A 23,938-nucleotide genomic window follows, 5' to 3' on the forward strand; every position below is an offset into this window, starting at 1 on the left:
TAGACATGTTTAATCAATTTATTCATAAACATACACGTACAGTTATTGAGTACATTAGTATTTTTGTAGCATAGCATTTTGCCTTGACAACAGCTGCTCAGAAGGACCCCAAGAACCCTGTCACATCCTTTTCCAATGAACATGAACTGAATACTCCCTGCAGAATGAGAGGTACCCTGGCTCAACACAATGGACATGATGCTGCCCAGCACAACCAACATTTGGCTGTTTTCACAACTAAGAAGGCATTAAGAATGGGTGGGAGAGAGGCTAAGGTTTCTTCTCTGTCCCCCTCCTGGCTTTAAGTATTGCTCTGACATGCTTCTCTCTGGCCTTCTGGGTAACTTAGGAAGGAAGTTGGGTGGGGAGGGAGGTTGGTGGGTCACTGGCCAAACAATGGCCTTATCACACTTCCCTCTTTCTTTCACAGTGATAGAAATGAACAAAGACCTCAGGGCCTGGACTGAGGTCTACATGAGTCACCTGATCCGTCACAATTGGTGACAAGTGGTAAATGTCAGGGATGGGGGCAGGTGAATCCAACATGTCAGCAGACACTTTGAAACCTGATTTGGACATTCTGGTCATCTGCTGTGCTACATCTGCCCAAACCCGTTTCTACACAGCCCTCTCTGAACAGGCTAAGTGTGCTTCTCCTGGTGAGAAAGATAATGCACTTAAAACCAGACTGCACGAGCTGAGCTCTCCACAGAGCAGGGTTACAGCACCGGCCTGGGCCTCTCTAGGCCGGGCTGCTTCAAAGTGCTGCTCACAAGGAATACTGATAACATGACAGGACACCACTGGTACAACACACGAACTAGTACAAAGTGTTATAGTAATGACAGCCACGCCACTGTAAGTCTACAAGGAGCCTGAAGCATTGGATTACTGGGGCTCAGGGGCCCCAAACTGGCCACTCTGCCAAACCATCTCATCCCCTTCCTCATTAAAACAATTCTCTGGAATGTTTAAAAGACTCCACCAGGCTGTGCCTGTGGGAGCAACCTAGTGTGGCAAGGAAGTAGAAACTTATTTTTTGTCCAATTTAGATGAGTCCATCCATTTAAAGCAGTGAACTCCTTTAGAGAAAGGTTCTCCAATGGTGCCAGCCAGTCTGCTTACTGGAATGTATCAAGAGTGGAAAGTAGTTGAGCATAAGTGGCACAGGAAGTGGCCTAAAGCACCAACTCCAGATCCCATGCTCAGCAAGATTAGATAAACTGGAATGGACACTCGGCTGCCGGTCACCCGTCGGTCCTGTCTATACAGCTGGAAATGCTACAATGCTTTTAAGTGCTAAAGGCCCCACTAAGAATAAAAAAAGATTCACCTGGGACAACCAAACCTGACCAACCTGGAACTTTGGTAGGAAGCAGAAAGAGGGGTGGGAGGGATTATAAATTGACGTTGCCGTGATGCAGTCTAAACCACAGCTGTTGTCTAAGAGCAAATACAACAAAATACTTCACAAGAACCCAAACTAGTTTAGCAGTGAAGAAACATGTTCATGCTTTATGAGGGAGATTTTTTCCTGTGTTCTATCTATTGTACAGAGAAGGAGGAAAAAACAGGTCTAGTAAAATACTATGTATATTGAGCCACACAGCTCCCAGCATATTACCATAAGTTTTTGTAACAAAAATCTTGAAACCTTTATTTTCTTCAAATTTGCTACCAAGAAAAATACAAAACATTGTAAGGCGGTTAAGTAACTATTTTTCAAATCTTTTTTTTATTTTTAATTTGAGAAGCCATTACAGTGCAGTTGATCCTCAAGGCAGCCAGGTCGGGCTTCACTGCTGCTTGCACTCAGCTGGGGGGGCTGCATCCTTCTGTAAGAAATCACAGCAATGGGGAGAGGCCGTTAACACAAACGGCACTTGGAGAAAGACACACTAGCACGCACCTGTCATACCAAACTAACTAGACACACAACCAAGCCACTTCAAATTTAAGTACAATCTGAAAGGTTTCTCATGTTGAGACTGCTTTGAATACAGCTTAAAACAAACAATAAAAAGGCAAAGCACAGAAATGAACGTGATGACAGACACATTCACACTGGACGGACTATGGTAACTATGGTCTGTTGGAACAGCTCCTTAATGAATGCTGTGGCTACAGGAGTGTCTCCGTTCATCAGCCTGTCAAGTGACCCATAACCAGGTAGAAATGCTACATCTGCACCTTTGTGGTACACACTGAGCAGGTGTGAAGGGCACCCCTGTGGCTTAAGGATTAGACTCCAGCTGTGAAAGTCAATGAGTCTGGGTCTAATCCATCCCAGAGCCTTAGTTCCATCTCTGTCATCTCTCCAATATCTGCCAGGTCAGACATGCCCAGAAAATGAGCTGATTTTTTTGCATTTTTGCCTTTGAAAGCAGTATTAGGGATAGTACTAGGAGTTGGTGTTTTTGAAACAAAATGTTTAGAACACTGGAATGATTTGGATGCAAAAATTAGGGACTTGTGCTGGATTAAAATTAGGGCTGTCGACGTTAACGTATGCAAGTAAACTAAAAATTAACAAAAAAATTAACATATATATATATATATTTTTTTTTTTTTTTAACACAAATTTGATAAGGTTTGACCCCAACTTCTTGTCGGCATCACAGCGTGGATGGATATCTATCATTGTGTGATAAGGGTAAGAACAGTGAACGCTACACTACTTAATGATGGCAGAAGACATGACGCCTGGTTTGCTGAACAGCAAGTTTTATTATAAAAAGCTTCCAGATGGAAGTTTGGATCTGTTTCCTTAAACTAGTTTGTCATGCATTTCTTTATTTCAACACATTCACAGGTAAATCCTAGTATTTTAAATTTGCAATTAATTGTGTTAATCACAGTCAATAACTGATTACATTTTTTTTAAAATGATTGACAGCACTAATTAAAATGAAGGATCTGTTAGTATCAACACTAAGGCTACAGAGCCACCAGGCTGCTTCTAGTAAAACACTGTTGAGATCAAGCAGTATGCTGCAGAAAGGGATAATGGCAATTGGTGTTAGTGGCATTGCTGATACAATTTGACAACAGACTTCATTACTGAGGTACCTGCCGATATGAGTTTTTAATGCTTAAAAAAAAGAAAAGAAAAAGAAAGTGGACATTCTATTGATATAAAACTGACAGTATGGTGGCTCTTAATACTTACTGACTGACATAATGCCACAGATACCTCTGTGCTGAGATAAAATGTCTGTCTGGCCTATGTCTGATTGCGCTATAGACAATCAGATTTAAGTATGCCCAGTCAACTGAACCACATCAATTCCATTCTCAAAGAATGGGTAACTTAATATTATCACAGAGATTAGTAAATGCGACTGTAACAGCTGATTTTATGGGGCCCTTTAAACAGTACATAGCTGAGGAGACAACTGGTTTGGAAAAGAGAGCTCAGAGCCAACATGTTTCACAAGTGCTTATTTTTGGTGATGCTGCTACAGGAGAGGAAATGTAAACAAAAAGTAAGCTCAGGCCATCTAGCTGATATCAGTTAGCTGCCAAAAACAAAGCAAACACCTCAGGATATAACAGATGTGAAGTGCACAGAAAGATAATTAAGATCCCATCACACTTGCAGTAGGGCATCCTTCCAGCAGCCAGACACTTCTAGAGGTGATGGCACACTGCAGCTGTTCAGGCTGCTCTCAGTGGCCCAATGCCACCCTGACTGTGGGCTGTCAAGGCATTTCAGCCATTATGCAATATACTTGCCTTCAAAGGTTTGAGTCCAAAAACGGTGCTCTTTGTGCAACAGGATTTTACATACTGTGCTACTTTCACCAAAATCCCAAAGTATTATCTCTGCATCTACAGATCAAAGGCTGTTAATGGTGACAGTGATGGTCAGATTTCAACAGAAACAATGCCATCACACCAGGATTAATAGCAGATCTTGAAAAAAAGCCAGCTGAACTCAAAATGCACAAAAAGGAGAAGAAAAACATGGAGAAACTCACTGATATTGAAACAAACATCGAAAAACAAAATTTATGGCAGACAAAGCTTGATCCTGACAAAAACTAAAAACTGGCTTGAGTGTGTGGACAGAAAGTTCAACATGGTGGCATTTAAAAAAAAAAGAAAAAAGGAGGACTGTACTAGCTTCAACATACAGAAATGATACAGGTGCAAATGCAGAGTTCACTATGGGTTAAACCTCAACAAACCAACAACAAACCAGTGGGTTAGTAAATCAGGAGGGTGCAGCATGGCAGCAGTGCTCATGTGGGGGAGCAGAGGAGGGGGTAGGTGCAGAGACCAGGACAGGGGACAGGAATAAATGAAAACCAGAAGCAAAACTGAAAGAGGTGAAGGTGGAGGGTTGAGATGTGACAGTAGTAAGCTGACAATTCATAGCTGTACCTACCAGGATAGGGTTATTTTTCTACAGTCACCACTTAAACCTAGTGAGGAAAAATTTAAAGAGTAGCTGACAAAAGATGCCAAAGTGACCAGAGATGAAACATTAATGAATAGGAGAAAAAAAAAAAAAAAAAGCAAAACTAGCAGAATACAGAATGTCAGACATTTTCTTTAGCAAAGGAGAAGCATAGTCATGCTGCTTTAGATTGTAACGTCAGACTTAGAAACTGACCAAAACCATGTATGTGCACTGTGAAACGCCCAAAGATGAAGTACAACATACTGCAACTGGAAACCTGCACAGGTGCAGCAGCACTCTAATGTTACACTTAATACATTTTTTGTCAAGAGGCTCATTTGTCTTACAGGTGCTCACAATGCTTTTCTTCTGTGCACCATTTATTCATAGTTTTTCAGCTACATTACCTCCATCACAAAAGCAGTGAAGCAGAAAATATTAGTGAATAAATGGAGCCTGCAGGAGATGGCCTGCTATTTATTTATCTCAGTGGAATTACTATAAGCTTCTGCAGGTTTGCACTTCATTATGTGTGTGTTATCCTTTAAACATTTTGTGACATCTTCCCCCCACGATGTGTCTGAAAAGGCCAAAATATTCGTATGGGATACATATTTGATCTGTGGGTTGCTGAAGGTTAAGTCTCAGGTTTTAGTGACAACAGGTCAGACTAAAGTGAACAATGAAAATACAGGAGAGCTAGTCAGTATAACAGTGAACAGAGTAGTTTCGTCTATCTTAGTCTGGAAGTCAAATCAAGATCACAATGACAAAAATCAAAACTGAAGCAAACCAAAGCCTTGTGTAAAATGAGATGCATTTGACAGTATGTATTCTGTATGTTGAAATCTGACAGGTTTATTTAGACCAGCTGTTCTCTACTTGCAGTCAGGACCCCCAGAGGGCACTCAGAAAAAGTTTCACACTAATAAAATCCAGTGGTGAACTATCAAAAGGTTCTGAGAGATTGCCTCAGCTACCCAGGGCCTCCAGTAAGAGTGGGAAAGAGGATCCTGAGCCAACAAAGTTGAGAACAGCTGAGTAAGGTCTTTCTCAGGACACCAAAGATCTTTAGTGGGGATTTTGTGTGTGTGTGTGTATTAGAAGGGGTGATCTCACCTTAGGATCATAGTCAGGGTCATTCTCCTCATCAGCCTCCTCCTCACCTTCCTGAACACATAGTTCACAGCAGCTTTAGTCTACTGAGTTCCCTCACCACAATTACCACCTTATAACTTTTTATTTTATTTTTACACAGCTATCTATCATTTCCCTGCTTTTCATTTATATGGTGGCTATAAATCATACCTCATCATCTGCCTCCTCCCCCTCTTCATCATACTGTGGGGGGGAAAAAAAAAAAAAAGAATCATTAGGCAAACATTTGATAAGAGTCAAGCTCAACCTGATTTAAAGATTCCCATAGAAATTTAAAAAGGTAGATATTTTAAGCACATAATGGCAAACCACCCAAAGAAGTCTGCACTTTACAATGCCTAATTACTAATAATTAATGTCCAAAAGTAAGAAGATCTGCTGCTAGTCTAGCAGTAGTGTTCTGGTGTACTCACATCATCATCGTCATCCTCGATGGCCTCTCCTGTGAAGTAGAGTACAGCCCGAGGTACAATGCGCTCTCGGATGAAGTGGCCGATTTCAAAGTCAGCCGCCAGAACCGCCTCTGCATCTTCATCCTGAAGACAGTTAAATCAAGCATTTACAGCGTTCTTAAAGCTCCATAAGCTAAGATTTTAATATAAAGCAACGAGCACTGGACTCAAATCAGATTCAACAGTTCCATACAACGACTGTAGTTGGTGTTTGGGGGTGGAAACAGCTAAAGTGGGCAGACTTTTTCTAAAGCATAACATTTTTATCCTGGTCCCCAACCACGGACCAGTAGGTGGGTCTTTTGGTACCAGGCCCTCAGAAGACAGAATATCCAGAGATAACAACCCCCCCCCCCCCCCCCCCCCCCCCCCAAAAAAACAAAAAAAACAAAACTGAATGCCTTGCTTCCATTTCCAACATCCTATCTTTGTGAAGAGGGGTTTTCTGCGGTGACGGCGACCAAAACAAACTACAGAGTAGACTGGACATAAGTAACACACTTCTGGTGTCATTGTCTCCCATTAGGCCCAGATGGGACCGGCTCGTAGGAGGGAAACAAGCTCACGGCTCCCACTAATTCAGTGGGATGGTGAGTTGTATTTTTACGCACTTTGTTTTTAGTTGTTTCTATATCGGTCTGTGAAGATATTGTTTCACATGAAACTGGTCCATGGAGCAAAAAAGGCTGGAGACCGCTGATTTAACTCATCCAGTGTGTTAGATGAGATCAAACTGAAGAGGTGAGAAACAGACAAGGTAACAATCGTATCCCACATATGACTTTGGAACATCAGATCAGCCACGTTGGTAAACACGATAAATTTTGTGCAGCTTTTCACTCCAGAAAAGCGCAAGTTATTTTCTGTAGGGGAACGTTGATAAAATTATGAAAGGCATCACCAAGTAAAGGAAGCACAATGACTCACCAACTCGCCATTTTCAGGGACTGCAAACAAGAGAAAAATGCATAATTAAAGGCTCCTCAACTACAGTATCAGTGAACCAAAGCCGATCAAAGGCAATATCAAAGCTAAACCCTGATACTGCGGCTGCCCCTTCACTCTTACCCTCTGGCGGGGTGAAGAAGTTGAAGAAAGAGTCGTTGGGGACCGTTTTTGTGACTGTCCTCACTGTACCACGGCCCTTGTGCTTCTGTTTCTTCTTGATTGTTTTCAATGTGACGTTCTTGCCCTTTGTCCAGTCAATTGTGCAACTGCAGTAAAACATGAGGAAGAGGTGAGACAAAGAAAGGTCAGCCTTAAACATTTTTAATGTCAGAACTAAATGCCATCCTGGAATTATTGCAGGAGTAACTGGTTTGGTGACAAACACCAAATGAGGTTCTGTACTCACCCCGTGCAGGACATTATCTCTGGCCCGTCGAAAGAGAAGGGGTCATTCTCGTCCGGCTCCGACCTCATCTTGTAGGTTTTTGTCAACACTGTGTTTGTGAAGAAGTCATTGGGCTCAAAGTGGAACTCTAATGTGAAGCTCTGGGAAAGACCAAACAATCACCATGACATACAATTCAACTAATGCCCCTTTTCCATTATATAGTTTTAGCACTACTCGGCCGTACTCGATTCAAACCAGGTCATTTTTCATTACAATTGAGTACCACCTCAACATGGGCAGGGCCGTCATTGCATATAGTGTTAGCCATTTGCCTAGCTAAAGATGGAAAAAAGGAAAAATAGTCATGTTTGCTCGTTTTTTAAAAATTCCCAGGTTTTTGATTCTCATGATGGACGTGGATTGATGCAGCGCTCACGACTGTTCCAGTGATATCACTCCCTATCCAATTGGTGACCCACAATCTGTTGGCATCACATTTTAGTATCGGCTCAGCTCTTTTGGAACCTCGGTTGAGCAGGTGCTTTTTGTTTTGTTTTTTTTTTCCCTTTTATAAAAATAAAAAAAAATAATTAAAAAAAACTGCTACCAGGTTCTATCTCCTAATGGAAAATACCAAAAACCAAGTCAAGCCGAGAAGTGCTAGTGGGAAATCGCAATTACACTGGTTTATGCTATGTACACAAGCGGGAGGCTGACTCACCATGGGCTGTCCTGGATCTGAGAACTTTACTTTAATGTCTTGTAAATGTTTAAGGATGGGTTCATCATGTTCCTGAGAAAAAGGAAGCACCAGACCATTAGAAGACCATTGACAACATAAAGAGCCAGGATGTATTTCCATTTTAACTTACTGCTGGGAATAAAACACATTCTGCAAAAGCCCTGCTCTATACAAAATGGCCAGCAGGTGGAAGCAAACCCTGACTGTTCATTGCTGGAAGCATCCAGTGTGACCCAATTTCTGTGCTCTCCAGCAGCCATCTGGCTGAGCCTACCTGCAGCATGTCACTGAGCAAGTCCACATTTTTGAAAACCGTTAGCCAGAACTCAGGGATGCCTTTGGGGTCCTCCTTCTCTTCGTCCTTCTTTTCTTCCTCTAACTTGGCCTTCTCCTTCATCTCATCCTGGTTTAGAGACATTTTCTCTTCAAAATAGGGCTCACAAAAACCACTCTTAACATATTACACCATTATAATGCAAAATCTTGCCAACAACTACACCCACAATGGTAGCAATAATCTCTTGGAATTAGAAAAAAAAAAAAAAAAAAAAAAAGAATAAGCAACCTAGCCTGCAGTTACAGAAGCATCACTACATTGATTACTTTGCAATTAAAATTAGAGAGTGATGGCTGCCTTAAATCACTTGCTACATATTAGCTGCATGCAGTTTAGCAATTATGGGCAACAAAACCCGTTTAAGTGTGGATGGGACAAACATGAGAAGTGATAAGAGGTAAGGAAGAAGAAAAAAAAAAAAACAAAAAAACAACTGCACTCAGACAAAAAGCATGCAGGTGTATACATCACCTGTACCTGCTTACTTACTGTCAGCTCTTCCTCCTCATCTGCCTTCCATTCACATTCCTCATCTGTGGGCTCATAAGCAGCTTTCACTATGTCACTTCTCTGTGGACAAAATAATGGGTAAATGTCACATACTAAACCAACGTTTCAGTGCTGATATTTTAACTGGAGCATCAGGAGCGTGCAAGTTTTGTGTGTATGCGTCTTTATGTTCTAGTTTGTCATATTGAACACAGAGATTGCCAAATGCACTGAATCATTTGCACTAAGGATGTATTTAAGTTTTATCTTTAACCAGTTTTTCTACGGTGGTCACACTTTCAGACCAATGACAGGACACTTTATGTGGTGTTACATATCAGTCTGATGAATACTGTGGGGACATTCAATCCAAGCTGAAACCCAAGTTGGAAACTGCTCAACCCATTAGATTTAAAAAATTGATTGAATTCATTTTTAAGCAAAAAGTGCCACATATTCTGTAGCTGTAAAACACTTCCAGCATATCAAGGATTTGCTGCTTTTCTTGCTCCTCTGTGACTACGACTTTGCGTCTTGTAATGTCAGTTGGACAAAACAGCATTTTCAGCCCTAAATGTAACTGTAATAAAATCTTACAGCTGCTAAAGCAGCATTTTATAGCTTGATTTATAAGCCACAGGAAGCCATACTGTACAGTAGAAACTCAGAACAATGAGAGCTCTAAAATGGATGAGAAGTACACATGCCTGGGTTTGTTTAAGGTAAAAGATGGGAACATGTATGTGTGGGCTGTTCCGACTGGTTGTACAGCAGCACAGATCAGCATACACATGGCAGCCCACTTAAGGCTACAGGTACCTGAGGCATAATGCAAATATGCTTGGGTATTCTTGTAACATGAAAGTTACTTATAGTGATGTTCATAAAATAAAATTCATAAAACACAGCTGCAGAAATAAAGTGTCAGAAATCAAAGTCAGGATAAAGAATGTGTAAAACTGTCATACTTTGTCGAAGAGGGGCTGGTAGAGGGCTGCATACTTTCTCTCCAGTTCATGTACTTCTTCGTAGAACTTGGCCTCGATGTGGGCACATTTGACCTGCAGGTTCTTGAGGGCGTTCACTCGTCTCTTTACAACTTTTGGTAAACTGTGGGATGATGGACAGAAGATCTGAGTACAATTGTGCAACAATCCATTTGTGTTGGGGTTGAGCAGCCTTTCATAAATCTGAAATCTAAATATTTATTAATCATTGTATAATTATACTTTTCCATTGCTCAATTGAAAGCCAATGGATCAAGTTAATCTGCTGAGAGTTTTGGAGTAAAGCAAAACACACAGTGCTCTCTCCAGGGGATCTCCAATAAGTCAGTCACTTCAAACTACAGCAAAAACAGATTTGTTGATTTGCTTCATTTAGCAGCAGACTGAAGAATTGGTGTCATATTTGTACACAGATGTGTTTATGCTCAGTGGTCTCAGAACCCAGCTCCTGCTCTGGGTGATGCAGTGGGTTCCCCAACAATTTAAAAAAAAAAAAAAAAAAAAAAAAAAAAATCTAAATTCTATCTGAAATGACATCACAGAGCATATACAATACAACAGAAGTTTACTTGTTTTCTCTGACCAAACATTTTCAATTTATAATCAAAGACAAAGAAAGCAGTCCATGCTCTCATCTAAGGAGCTGAAACAAGACTGTTCAGCATTTCTCCTTGAAAAACACCTGAAACCTCAGAGCAACAAGACAGGATTATTTAGGAATTAGGACCAAATGAATTTCAGGATTTGGTCGTCGAACTTCATTTTTGTTTATAAACTGGGTATTGTTCTGTCTACACCATGTACCTGTGCAAAATGCAGTTCAATAGCACCTTTGACCACCCTTTATAAACAAAAAGGTTGAATGAAAAAGAAGTTATCTAATAAATGTACCATTGTTTCCAGCAGGCTGGCTCTCACTTTTTAAATTTAAACTACTACGAGTTGTAATGGAAAAATGAGTTTTAATGATTGATTATTCTTACCGATTATGATTTTTATTGTTTCTTACTGTATTCTTGTTTTTTTTCTTCACCAGTTTTGCTTCTGCTTCCTTTCCTCCAACTTCCAAAGCCACCGCTTTGTCACCATATTTGCCCCTCATGTCGACTATCGGACCACGCTGACCCATATTTGGATGTAATGATTGCATGATCCAGGCCATGCGGTTTTGTAATGGAAAAATGAGTTGTAATGATTGATTATTCTCACTGATTATGATTTTTATTGTTTCTTACTGTATTCTTGGTTTTTTAGGTTTCACAGGTTTTCATTTACAGGTTGATTCAGAGTTCACTAACACTTGTGTTTTTCATAATCATGTCTGATGTTTATGTTCTTCCTGACCTAGTATAGTCTGACACTAAGGGACACAGTGTTCTCAAGGATGTTGGTGAAGAGTATCTGGGAGAAAGGTTCCTTAAGACACCAGGTGTGGGGAAGGGACAAGTACAACAGAGCACGCCCAGGATGGAAGGTTAACTGTCGAATGAGAGTATAGAGTTTTAGAATATAGCCTTATTAGGGAATCACTTTGTAGAACAATAGGGAAGTACAAACTTAATTATCTGATTAAGTGAACAATTATTTGCATTTACTTTGCATGTCTGTAAGTAGCGGCCTCAGCCTAGTAGGGGCTGAGCAACCGGGGAACAACATGGGAAGACTGATCAATTGTGGTCAATTATGTTTGCTCCTTTCTTGCAAGAAATATATTCATAAAAGACAGTCGGTCTGCAATCTCTTTATTGCTCATCCAACAACGGTTGTTTTGCCACAACAATTTTGGAGGTCCCACCGAGATCTGTCAAGTGGTCGTCGGGGAAGACGGGTACAGGGGATAGTCGACACCCTGTAGCATCAATCTTCAGCCTCAACCTCCGCTGATGAACAGCGTAGAGATTGAGGACTGTGTGCGTCTGCCCTGAGCTCCACTGCCAGATCTTCGAGCTCAAAAAAAAAAAAAGTATCTTACCGGGTGAGTCGTAAAGAGACATAAATTGGTAAAATGGGATTCATAATTAGACAAATATTATTCACTGTGAAAAAAAAAAAACTGTTTTGTCACTACAATTGTCCAGTTGGGGAAGACAATCAGACTCATGGTCAGTACTCTAAGTTGATTAGGTTGGGAATCTTCGATCTAAAGCTGATTGGGTCAGGGACTCAGGGGTTAGGAACTCAGGCTTTAGTGTTATCCTTAGAATACGGGTCTAAAAAGCAGTAGACTTAAATAAGGGGTTCGGAACCTCTGGCTGGTGTCTTCTCGATCCTAGACATAAGAGTCCGGGACTCAGGATCGTCTCCGCAGATAGTCTGTGTTGAGGTACTTTTAGTCCATCAGGGATGGGACAAACTGAAAGTAGGAGACCCACAAATATGGGTCAGCGTGGTCCAATAGTCGACATCATGAGGGGCAAATATGGTGACAAAGCGGTGGCATGCCTACAAACATGGATGGGTTCCCTGAGGGAGGTTCTTTGAGTAAAAACCAATTGGAGAAGTTGGAGGAAAGGTTAAAGGAAGCAGAAGCAAAACTGGTGAAGTCTTGTATATGAGTGATTCTTGTGCAAAAATGTTGACATGTTTTAAGAGTAGTCAGGGTCAAGTTTCTCCACTGTGTGGCGAATTCAAACTCCTCCACTGTCCTGGAAAGGGAACACATGTCCTGTCCCCAGTGCTTAGTTGTTCAAACTGGAAAGTCTGTTGGTGACTGCCAAATACATGAGAAGTTCAAAGGGCTGCTTGCTGATGGTTATGCTAAGAGGAGCACTGGGTGAAAAGGCACTGCAGCCACACACCTCATCTGTGAATGTACCCCTGCTCTCAGGTCATTTTAATATTCCTGCCATCAAAGCTGCAGCATCCAATAGTACAAAAAAAAAAAAAAAAAATCACACAGATATGAATCGCAGTAGGTGTGATTGATAAACAAAACACACCAAGTAAAACTGTAACAAAGTAGCAGTCTGTCTAAGGATTCATCCACTCAAGTAAACAGTTAGTGCAGCAGTAACAGCTGTGTATCAACAGGCTGCTAACTGGCTGCCTGTTAAGACAAACTACACAACTGACGTCTATGAAGTGCAGCAGTTTTTTCTCCCACTTCTCTGCTACTGAGCTGGTGAACAACAGACCTCATGGGGGTTGAGACTTCAAATTTTTCTTGTGGGTAGGAATTGAGCAGAACCACAGAGAAACCTAGCAGTGGTCACTCTATAGGTTCATTGGAATATTGCTAGTAAACAACGTCATTTGGGGAAAAAAAAGCATCTCTGGTCAACAAAGCACAGAGAAAATGAATTAGCAGGTAAGTGTTTAACTGGACAAGTGCTTTGTTACACCTCAGGAGAGTAAGGGGAAAATGATCTGAACACTCACCTCTCCATGTACCCCGACGGCGAGCCGTTCAAACCATCCAGTCTCTCCTGCAGTGCAGCCAGGATCTGTGGATTCTGCATCATCTGAACAGTCAGCTGACGAGCTGAGGACATAAACGCACATATAGTCAGAAGTGCGATATGAAGCCAGGAAGGGTACTTTAGCTCATGTTTTGATCAGAACTGGCCAGGAATTTTGGATTTGATTAAATTAAAGCTTCCCTCAAATAAGCCTACTCTTATGTGAGACAGGAGCCATCAGCTACACAAGAATACATCTCATTATTATTATGAATTATTCCTGTAATACTCCACATCTCAGCTTTGTGCCTACTAGAATATCAGTGTGCTGCAAAATACAAGAGCAATTTGGTGTCATTTAACACCTTGTGTATATTTACCTTCATTTAAACAAGCATGTTTCCCCACAGACTTCACATGTGGTAAGTTATGAAGTAAATAAAGGGACAGACTGGTCTGGTTATTCATGTACATATTGCCAAGAAGTGGCAGTAAGCAAAAAAGAGTGCTCTTTTGTGAAAGCAGACAGGTGACAGATGGTGCAGTCCGAGTGTCCAGCACATTACTTAGACCTATCAAAGCTCAGTCAGACTCTTGCTGGCAGGTGAGAGGATTAAACACACTGGAAGTCGCTTTTCTCTGTTGGCATACCCTGGGCATTTTTCTTGTAATATGCTGGCGTGAACTCACTCAACACAAGATATTGGCTGGCACAATGTTGCATTGGGTGGTATTGCTTACATACACATTGTCTTTCGTCCCTTCTGATAAATCCTTTTGAATTTCTGGATCGTCACAGATGCGCAACCAAAAACCTATGAGCAGCTTCACTATTGCTACATGTGCAATGGTATCAACATAAAAAAATCATTCGTTTATTGTGATGTACCTAGTGTGTTTCAGCTGTGACCACTATCAAGTGCAACACCGTATAGACACTTGCTAGACAAAAGATTTGACACTGCCTTGCCATCCACTCACTCATGCATCTGTAGTTACAGCATTAATGCATTCCTATATTGAAAATGGAAGAGCAATACTGTCTGCAGCAGTTAGGAGGGAGGCAGCAGGCACAGCTTCACCCTTTGTTTAGAGACATCAGTTCACTTTCACAAATCTTCAGAGCTGTCATTTGTGGGGTCCCTCTGAGCTGCTCACTGGTGTCTCACAGCAACCTCTATGTGTGAATGTGTGACATGTGAGGTTTCTTAAGAGTTTACAATGCATGTTAACACTGGCAAGCTGTAACTGCGTATGACTCAGGCAGCTCCAATCTCCCCCTCATGTACAGCTTTCCGGAGAGTGTGGTCGCTATGACAGTTCAGTCGTAGGCAGTTAGAACGAGCAGTGTCTGGCTTTTAAAGACACTTTTCAAACTTGGTATAAATAGAAAACAACAGCCATCTATATCTAGCTACACAAAACAGGAGTAGGCTAATATCTGAAAAGCCATTTGAGGATCAAAAGATACATAAACAGCATACACATCCCAAAATAAAACAGGTTAGTGCCTCCCAGCTCTCAACTACAATTCAGAATCATGTCATGCAAATAGCTCTGCTCAGTTCTGACTGTTATTCTGCTACTGAAGAAGCCAACAGTTGTTCTATATTTAAGATGTCTACACTTTTCATCAGCTAAACTATGTACTTTACTTTGCAAACTTCACATTATCAATTTTACTTATTTTGAAACAGACCTCCAATAACTATAGTTAGAACTCTACCGATCACACCATTTTTGCAGCGAGGCCTACCTTTGCTGTTTTCATCTTCTCCCGCTTCCTCCTCTTCCACTTCCTCCACATCCTCCATATCTGCAGGGTCCATCTCAGCCTGGTCTTTGCTGCTCAAAGAGACAGAGAGGTGAGCCAAAACACAGGCACTTCACACTGTTTGACTACACAGAATTAACACCGGCCATCAAACTACTACTGGCATGTTTAAGGTGAGGCTGCCAGAGTCTTTAGCCACCCAGCCAGCCACGTTCATGGGGGCTCCAGAACTAAACTCCTCTTTAATCCCAAAAACAAAAGTGGAAAAAAAAAAAAAAAAAAAAAAAAATGCTAGGAGATAGGGTTGGGCAATATGGAAAAAAAATAATCTTATCACAATTTTTAATCAGTCGATTGATATATCAATTTAAACCAAAGCACTATTTTAGTCAAAGGTTCCTTTTTACTCCTAAGTGACAAGATATACAGTTAATAGATAGATACAGTTATATTTAACTTTGATTTAAATATTTGTTTTTTTAGAAACTGAAATTGGCATACATAGTACATTATACAACTGTATTTCAAAAAATAAAATAGTTATATATAATCTGCATTCTTAAAAGTCAAAGGACTTAAGTGTCACAGGAGAACACACTAAATCTGCTCAACTCCAAATAAATAACTAAATCTTATAGATAGATACTTTATTCTTATATCTTGAATTTACAACTAAAATATTAAAGCTTTTATATTTTACACAAGAACAGAAAATTCTTTTGTCATTTCCAAATAAATAAACTAGGCTTGTTGTGCAGCAGCCATCACTCTTGCTTTAAGGGACCACCAACACTTGCCTGGGTCTGGGACTGTAAAGTCTGGCATTTTTAATGCACTGCTTTAGGTGGTAAAAACGGTTAGTGGTATTAGCAGTTTTCAGTGGAACATTTGTATATTCTTGTCAAATACACGTCTATGTTTCTTGTCGCACTTTAAATATCTCCACACTACTAAAGTCCTCAGACCCACGCTCTCAACAATGCTCTTGTCTTTTGAGCCCTGGGCTGCGTCTGTTTGGGTGTTTTCAACGTTAACGCCGACACTCAAACTGTCGTAAACATTTTCTGTTCATCTTCTCATTAATCAGGTCTCACTCCTGACATACTGGCTTACACAGAGACAGCAGCCCAAACATCAGCATGTGAGCTGCTGCTGGCTGCTTCTCCATGCTCTTTGCATCAACCTAACTGATGCGCTCTTACTGCGTTCCAGCCACATGACCGGTTCAGCACGGCACTATTTTCATTATCATCGGCCGTGCTTTCTGTCAAAACAATGACAGAATGAACTGTTAGAGCAAAGCTGTATCACAAGTGGGTGGTAAAGGTAAACACACTAAACTTATGCTTTACTGCTTGGTCTTATTTCTGCTGTGTGACTGACTGCAAGACCTGTCCACATGGAGCAAAACACATCCAACTCGTAGAGATCAGCCTTAATCTTATTGCTATGCAACATAATTCAATATTTGGCACAAGCCTACTGGGAAATGTGTCCAGTCTTAAGTCTTGAGGTTTCAATAAAAACTCAGATATTCACACTTTCCACAATGAGTATGAGATTGATCAGTATTTAAAGGGCTAAAAATGAGCAACAGGCACAGACCTTGCTGAAGAGCATGTTTGACAGTCATTGACGGAAGGACAGAACTATTCTCTGTTTAAATCAGATCATGCAGCAGAGAGCCAAACAAACTCCAGCAGACATCAAAACAAGCATTTTCTTAAAGCCCACAATGCTTTTTTTAAAGCACTAATACATGACACCCTACTTGAAGATGAAGCACAGGAAATCTCAATACTGTGCACAGTACAGCTTCACCAGCACAGGCTCCCATCCGTCTGCAGCACAGAATCAATGGACAACAGTGTGACTGCATGAGAGATGGCATCATCCGACCATTGTGTGATCAACCACTAAAGCCTCGCTCCGTTTGGACAGACATTATTCAATCATCACTTGAATGGACAGGCAGCTCTTATGTGTGGTGATGCCACCTGAGCCTGGGTGTGGCTTTAACAAACAACTGTCTCTACTAGAGCTGACTGAAGAAGATCAGTTCCTCTGTGTTTTAATCAAGTTCTACTGCTGTCTTCATGTCAATCAGTGAGGTCATAGTAGGTGTTTGCCAGAAACCACAGATATGAGGTCAAAAGAGAAGGTAGAGACGGTGTTTACAGTAGTCCCTGGTACAAAATGTACTTACTTGTCGATGTCTGCCATCTTAGCTGAGTCTCAAGTGATGCTAAAAAACAAATAAGAGAATGATCAGTTTCAAAATACTGGAGGACAAAAACTAATTCATATTATCAGTTACCATGTTTGAGTCCAACATCATTTACAAATAGCACCTAATGCTAATTTGAAGCAAATTGGCTACTACATGAATGACAAATTTAGCAGAACATACTGAAGAACATAATATAATAACAGGTATATTTAATGGCTGCACTACCAATATAGACAATGGTAAATGCAAGACCAGATGCGTGTGTATACATACAGTATAAATTGGGCTCAGAGAAGACAAAAATAAGACCCACTTTAAACAGCATCCCAAATACTGTTGTCATAGGGCTGCACAAACAATGGTTTTTAAAATTCACAATCTTGATTCACACTTTGTTTCATCCCATTCTTATGGAACATTTCTGTCACATGTGTGATTGTTAGGTGCCAAAATCAAGATTGAAATTAAAATTAGAGCCCTATAACAAAATACAGAGAAATTACTTGGTAAGAATTCTGATTTAATAGGCAGATTGGGAAAGGGATTCAGATTTGATAAACCCCTGTCACTAGAAGCAGAACTCTTGTCAAACAGGGAGATATCCCTGTGTGTTTTTTCCAATTACCCCTGTCCAAGCCACTGCTGATTACCAGGATCAGGCATCTTTGGGCACTCAGAAGCTGGAAAGGCAGGGATGGTTGGAAAACAAACACAGCAATGGCCCTCAAGAACCAGAGCTGGCTACCGCTGATCTAAACCTAATCTAAAAGACGTTTCAATAGTACAAACAGCATGGCAACAGTCCGTAATCCTGGCCTTTGATTGCCACCTTCCTGCTGGCTTTCATTCCTGTCAAGTCATTAATTGCATTCACCTGCCACCCCAGGTGACTAGCCTTATTAGACAGCCAGACTTATTAGACAGCAGTACAGCTGACTTCCAGAGCCCAAAACCAAGAACATCTGGAGTCTGATAAGGGGGAGGGAAGAAAAAAAAAAAAAAAAAACCACCTACTGAGATTCAACTGTTTTCACAGTGGAGGACCAACAACACAAACCAAAACAAAAACAAACTTTTATAAATGAGGAGGAAAAACATTCTTTCAGCAAAGACACATTAGCATCATCTCCACATATTTATTAGCTGGCTGACATTCAGCTAACACAGCAACACTATTCAACTACAGAGCTGATGTGACAATGCGCTGAGCTCAGAACAAAGTCATGTGACCGATGAAATTGATTCTTCCTCCTAAGGGAATAAGTGATCAAGTCTGTGTTGACTCTGATTTCTGGCTTTCATTTGTCAACTGCACTGCTTTCTCTCACTTTTTAATATGGTGATACAATTTTAGTCTACAATGGCCCAGGTAACTATAAAGCATGTCACCCCATATCACACTACAATATCTAAGGTAAAGTGACACCCAGCAACCACAGCCACCTCACATTCTCCATTATACCAAATAATCAATGGGAAAGTTGTGTCAAAAGCTCTTAGAAGTAGCACACCTTTTTCAGGTTTATAGTCAGTCAAAATGTGATGACAGGCTCTTTCCTAGTCAGACTCAATATTTGCTTTATAATGGTCAAACAGGTGCAGGTAGACGAGTTGATGTAAACAGGCTGCTCTCAGAGACCAGACTCCAGCATCTCTCCAGTGTATCTGTCTAATGCCTCCAGAGCATTTGTGTCCGGGCTTGTTGGTTAGGTTTAATTATGTGTGCAACATGTTTTTGTCAGAAACATCCAACTCCTAAAAAAAATAATCTCCTGTCCTATCCAGCTGATGACTCATAATTTGAGACATATCTGATAACATTACTGCTCTTGAATCTCCTCCCTCCTGTCCAAAAAAAAATATATATATTAAAAAACACTACACTCCACAGCCACTAGCCAATAAATGTTTTCAAGGGTATGGACGTATGTGACAGAGGAGAGGCAGACGGACCAAATTGAACTTTTCCTTTCTGTGACAAACCTTTTCTCTGTTCCTGCCCAGCGGCCACGTGTTGCATGCTCAGGTCTAGCAAACCACCAAACACGGTGGGTGCCTTCCTGCTCATTCTGAAAATCAGACCTTCAACTTCATTTGGCTTAAACAATCTCACCAACCTGTTGGGAAATTTTCCGTGCAACGTCAAACAACAAACATCCAGTCACTTCCTCCACAAACAAGCCGACCCCGGCTAGTAAACAGGCTAACTTTAGCCGGCCCTCCCGGTCTCGTCAATGCACAGCCGTGATGTGCCCGGCTAGTTGAGCTAGCATATGTGCTGCTGCTGCCTCTGCTAGCCTGGTGCGCACTACTTGGGCTGAGCAAGTGGGAGGAACAGCTTCGACGGACACGGCGCTGTAGCTAGAAAATATGGGCCAGTTACGAAGTGGAGCCAACGCTCCGGCTCAGTGTTTTAACCAGCCTGCTTTATGAGATATCACCGCATATTCCGGCAAACCGGCACCGTGTGCCGTGTCCCTAATGTCGAGTCCCATCCCCAGCTCCCCACCCCGGGTATCATCCTCCACAAAATAAGGTCAAGTCCAAAAACACAAGATACAAGACACGTGTCAACAAATGTCGAAAAACGCCGACATTTACGAGAATTATTCACCGTTTTGTTGTTTCTATCGATGCAGAGACTGTCAGAAGAGTCGAGGAGAAAGGGACAAACGTGCTAATGGTTGTTTTATTATGTTTTTAATCGCGTGTAATGTTAACACACATCATGGTGGAGCCAGTCTCAATGGCTGCTGCCGCTGTCTGACTAGTAGCATTAGCCAAGCACCGCCGTCCTCCCCTGCCGCTATTTGCAGAAGCCCCGGATTCGCAAATTAACTTCTAAAACGACGCACAAGTTTGGTGTGGTGGCTCCGAACCCGTTTCCAAGTCTTGTCCCTTACCTTCGCTCTCTGGCCGGAGGCTGGACAGGTTAGGCGGCGCTGCGCAGTGAAGAGGTCCCAGAGAAGAAAGAGACTCCGCTCCGATGGCGGTAAAAGGGACAGAGATCCCGCCGCCTGCGCTCATATACATCCGACGTCATCACGTAAACCGGCAGTCACCGTAGCAACGCTGTTCATGGGAGGGGCCGTCATCACCTTTTTTTTTTTTACTTCGTCTAATCGTTTTGATACGCTTCTTCATCACCCCAGGCCCTTTCCCAGTTCTTCCTCTCTCAACCAGCCCCTGTTCATCATTAGCACCATCATCATCATCATCATTACAACATCAGTGTTAGAGCCACCATGCACATCTGCATCACAACATCAGTGTTAGAGCCACCATGCACATCTGCATCACAACATCAGTGTTAGAGCCATCATGCACATCTGCATCACAACATCAGTGTTAGAGCCACCATGCACATCTGCATCACAACATCAGTGTTAGAGCCATCATGCACATCTGCATCACAACATCAGTGTTAGAGCCATCATGCACATCTGCATCACAACATCAGTGTTAGAGCCACCATGCACATCTGCATCACAACATCAGTGTTAGAGCCACCATGCACATCTGCATCACAACATCAGTGTTAGAGCCACCATGCACATCTGCATCACAACATCAGTGTTAGAGCCACCATGCACATCTGCATCACAACATTAGTGTTAGAGCCATCATGCCCATCTGCATCACATCACCAGTGTTAGAGCCACCATGCACATCTGCATCACAACATCAGTGTTAGAGCCACCATGCACATCTGCATCACATCATCAATGTTAGAGCCATCATGCACATCTGCATCACATCAGTGTTAGAGCCACCATGCACATCTGCATCACAACATTAGTGTTAGAGCCACCATGCACATCTGCATCACATTAGTGTTAGAGCCACCATACCCATCACAACATTAGTGTTAGAGCCATCATGCACATCTGCATCACATCAGTGTTAGAGCCACCATGCACATCTGCATCACAAAATTAGTGTAAGAGCCAACATGCTTCTTGCAAGGGACTCCAAACTTTCATTCGCCTTATATAGACGAGATGAGATAAATTCAGGCGAGCTTGATGGTTCATCACTGACTTTGAAAATAGGTAAACAAAAATGTTTCATTGCCCTGTATTTGAGAAGCTGCAACCCCTTGAATCATCAAACTGACTGCCATACAGTAACTATTAACTCTGTTGTGCTCACTCTTCTCTGTAATCTGTTGTGTTGTTTTTCAGGCATTTGCATCAAAGACATATACGAGTTTTAAAAATCACAGTATCACAAGCAGCTTTATTATCAAGTTGTCAACAACATTCGCCCCCAAAGACATGGACCTCTCCTTTCTGGACGGATTTCTTGTAGGTGCTAAAGATAAAACCCTATATGAAAATGGCTCATGTTTTCAGGTACATGACAGCTGTTGTTTGTGCCATCTGAGTTTAATTTTATTTTTCTCACTTGTCAAAGCTAACAAAACTCAAAGAGAAGATCTTTTGGCGTGTGAACAGACTGCTCTAAAAATGTGTGGTATGAAGGCCTATTAAAAAGAGTCCTGCTGATCAGGAATGATCATTTGTTTTTGGCCAACCACAACAGAAGAGAAAATGTCAGTAAGCCTCCAGGTGAATGCATGTATGCTCATTTGTTCAAAAATGTAGAAAACTCCTAATGTGGATTAGAAATGAAATTCTCAATGATGAAGCATCTCACTCGTACAAAATCTTTGACCCTGAACAAAGCCAGAGGCAAAAAGTGTGAGGAGTGTGATTCATCCATCGAGCAGCACCAGCCTGAGTGTTACTAACACCAGGCGCGGTGCTCAGCATCAGCTCTCTCTGAGCAATACTGGCATGAGCCCAAAGGTCAGATCTGTCGCCTAATGCTTTCACACCGAAAAAAAAAGCCTTCCCACATGCGCCTTCCATGTCATAAACTCCCACTGAATATTTCCCTGAGTCATGCAGGCCAGGAATAGACAGTGGACCAGATGACTGAAAGTGTTCAGGGATGATTTACTTTACATTTACACATGAGAGGTGCAAAGTGTAGCCACGGTGTGCGCTGCTGCCTGGGGAGCAGCTTTACTGGGTTTGCCAGGAGGCTGGAACCTCAGTAGAGTTTCTGAAGTTTACAGGAACATGCATTTTAAGTTCGTGGCATGCCCCTTTAAAGTCTATCAGTTGATCAGGCTTTGTAGTATAAAATGCAGTTAGCGTTCACAGCGGCTCTCAATAAATACCAATAATTATTTGAAAAGCTAATTTGTGAATTTCCAAATGACAAACAATATTTCTCATATTAACAAGCCCAGTATATTACTGATGAAATAAAACTGGTTAGCCTACATTGTACTGTCACTAAATCCCACAAATTACAATTCGATTACTCTTAACACAATAAACAAATATCACTTCATCAGTGTAATTAATGAAACCAGTATGAGACCTTATAGATAGATAGATAGATAGATAGATAGATAGATAGATAGATAGATAGATAGATAGATAGATAGATAGATAGATAGATAGATAGATAGATAGATAGATAGATAGATAGATAGATAGATAGATAGATAGATAGATAGCATTTCAAACAACAGCCAAGCTCTTTTTCTAAACAAAACCCTCATCACTGAGTTTGCGTTTTTGGAGTCAGCAGGATATCTGATAAGCTTCAAACTGAGCTGGACTCTCTAATGATGTAACTTTATATCAAGTGCACCAAACCAGAAGGCAAGACAGTTTTAGAGTTGCTGCTCAGAGCTGTGCTGCATGACAGCTGGGGTCTAAAACGCAGCACATGCTAAATATCAAAGTGGGCTTGTGTTTGGAGCCATAAAATGTCACCAACCTCTCCACTGCTGCTGTTGAAAAGTATAGGTTTTATTGGATCCCCCTGCTGAAACAGAAATAAATCAGTGGCTGCAGAGATACTGTCCGTGTGCAGGGGGGTTGATCCAGAGTCATACAGGTGTCAGTGGTCAACACTGGAAGACTGTGGTTGGAGTGGAAAAGCTTGCTTGGACAGATATTGATTATTTCCTCTTCTCTGACCACAGCGGTGGAAAATCAGTTTGCATTTTATATGCACTAGAGTTATATGTTTTCCTTTTTCAGTCAACGGGCTATTACTAAAACCTTTCTCATTTGATCTAGCAGACAGAAAAGTAGTTTAAAATAGTATAACTGATTTCATTTTTCTGATCCTGATCTGGGCTCCACCATTAAACAACAACAAACTGACATATGGGGTTTGCGTATGGCTGAGCGGCTCCAGCAGAGAACTACACACAGATCCACAGAGCGTTCAGGCTTTTCAGCGTGGATGTAAAAAGTAAGAACATTAGCAGTGGTGTCAAAGTTTAAGTGCACCAAATGAAATGCTGTCCAAGATTCTACTCTGCTCTTACTGAGTTTCTCTAATTGCACAGTGAATGCACAAGCACAGCTCTGCCCACGTACTGTCGCTGCTGCTTTTTATTTTTGAGTTTCCTATCATTACAGGATGATAATTTAATAATGTTCAGGTTTGTTAGACAGCTAACTAAAATCCACACATTTAGGATAAACAAATGTTGAATTCATCTAAAGGAACCGATGGGCTGGTTTAAAACTCACTGCCAGTTAATTATCTTGCAGGAATGTACAAATTTCATTTCATA

The 23,938-nt window shown here is 41.4% G+C and overlaps 1 protein-coding gene across 3 annotated transcripts; it reads right to left on the minus strand.

Annotated features, from left to right (window-relative positions):
• Window positions 1–20,366, minus strand: nap1l1 (nucleosome assembly protein 1-like 1). 3 transcript variants are annotated; one of them, XM_026326760.1, is made up of 16 exons: window positions 20,232–20,366; window positions 17,305–17,343; window positions 15,081–15,169; window positions 13,305–13,407; window positions 9,888–10,029; window positions 8,908–9,000; window positions 8,368–8,496; window positions 8,073–8,144; window positions 7,370–7,509; window positions 7,084–7,229; window positions 6,943–6,962; window positions 5,977–6,099; window positions 5,714–5,746; window positions 5,525–5,575; window positions 4,391–4,427; window positions 1–1,835 (listed from the first exon to the last, which is right to left on the minus strand). In XM_026326760.1, exons 2-15 carry the CDS (start codon window positions 17,319–17,321, stop codon window positions 4,422–4,424), a joined length of 1,164 nt encoding a protein of 387 aa, XP_026182545.1. In that variant the 5' UTR covers window positions 17,322–17,343; window positions 20,232–20,366; the 3' UTR covers window positions 1–1,835; window positions 4,391–4,421. The 3 variants fall into 3 exon arrangements, with proteins under 3 accessions (XP_026182545.1, XP_026182544.1, XP_026182543.1); XM_026326759.1 differs by lacking the exon at window positions 4,391–4,427 and having other exon boundaries at window positions 8,920–9,000; XM_026326758.1 differs by lacking the exon at window positions 4,391–4,427.
• Between the last annotated feature and the right edge of the window lie 3,572 nt (window positions 20,367–23,938).

This window comes from Mastacembelus armatus, chromosome 23, assembly GCF_900324485.2.
Source record: "Mastacembelus armatus chromosome 23, fMasArm1.2, whole genome shotgun sequence".
Lineage (NCBI taxonomy): Eukaryota > Metazoa > Chordata > Actinopteri > Synbranchiformes > Mastacembelidae > Mastacembelus > Mastacembelus armatus.

What these genes read in the sequence shown, in the direction of transcription:
- nap1l1 (XM_026326758.1), bottom strand. An exon ending in CCGTCGGGGTACATGGAGAG is followed by an intron (nt 10,030 to 13,304) that starts GTGAGTGTTCAG and finishes ATCATCCCACAG; the next exon opens with TTTACCAAAAGTTGTAAAGA. An exon ending in GAGATAATGTCCTGCACGGG is followed by an intron (nt 7,230 to 7,369) that starts GTGAGTACAGAA and finishes GTTTTACTGCAG; the next exon opens with TTGCACAATTGACTGGACAA.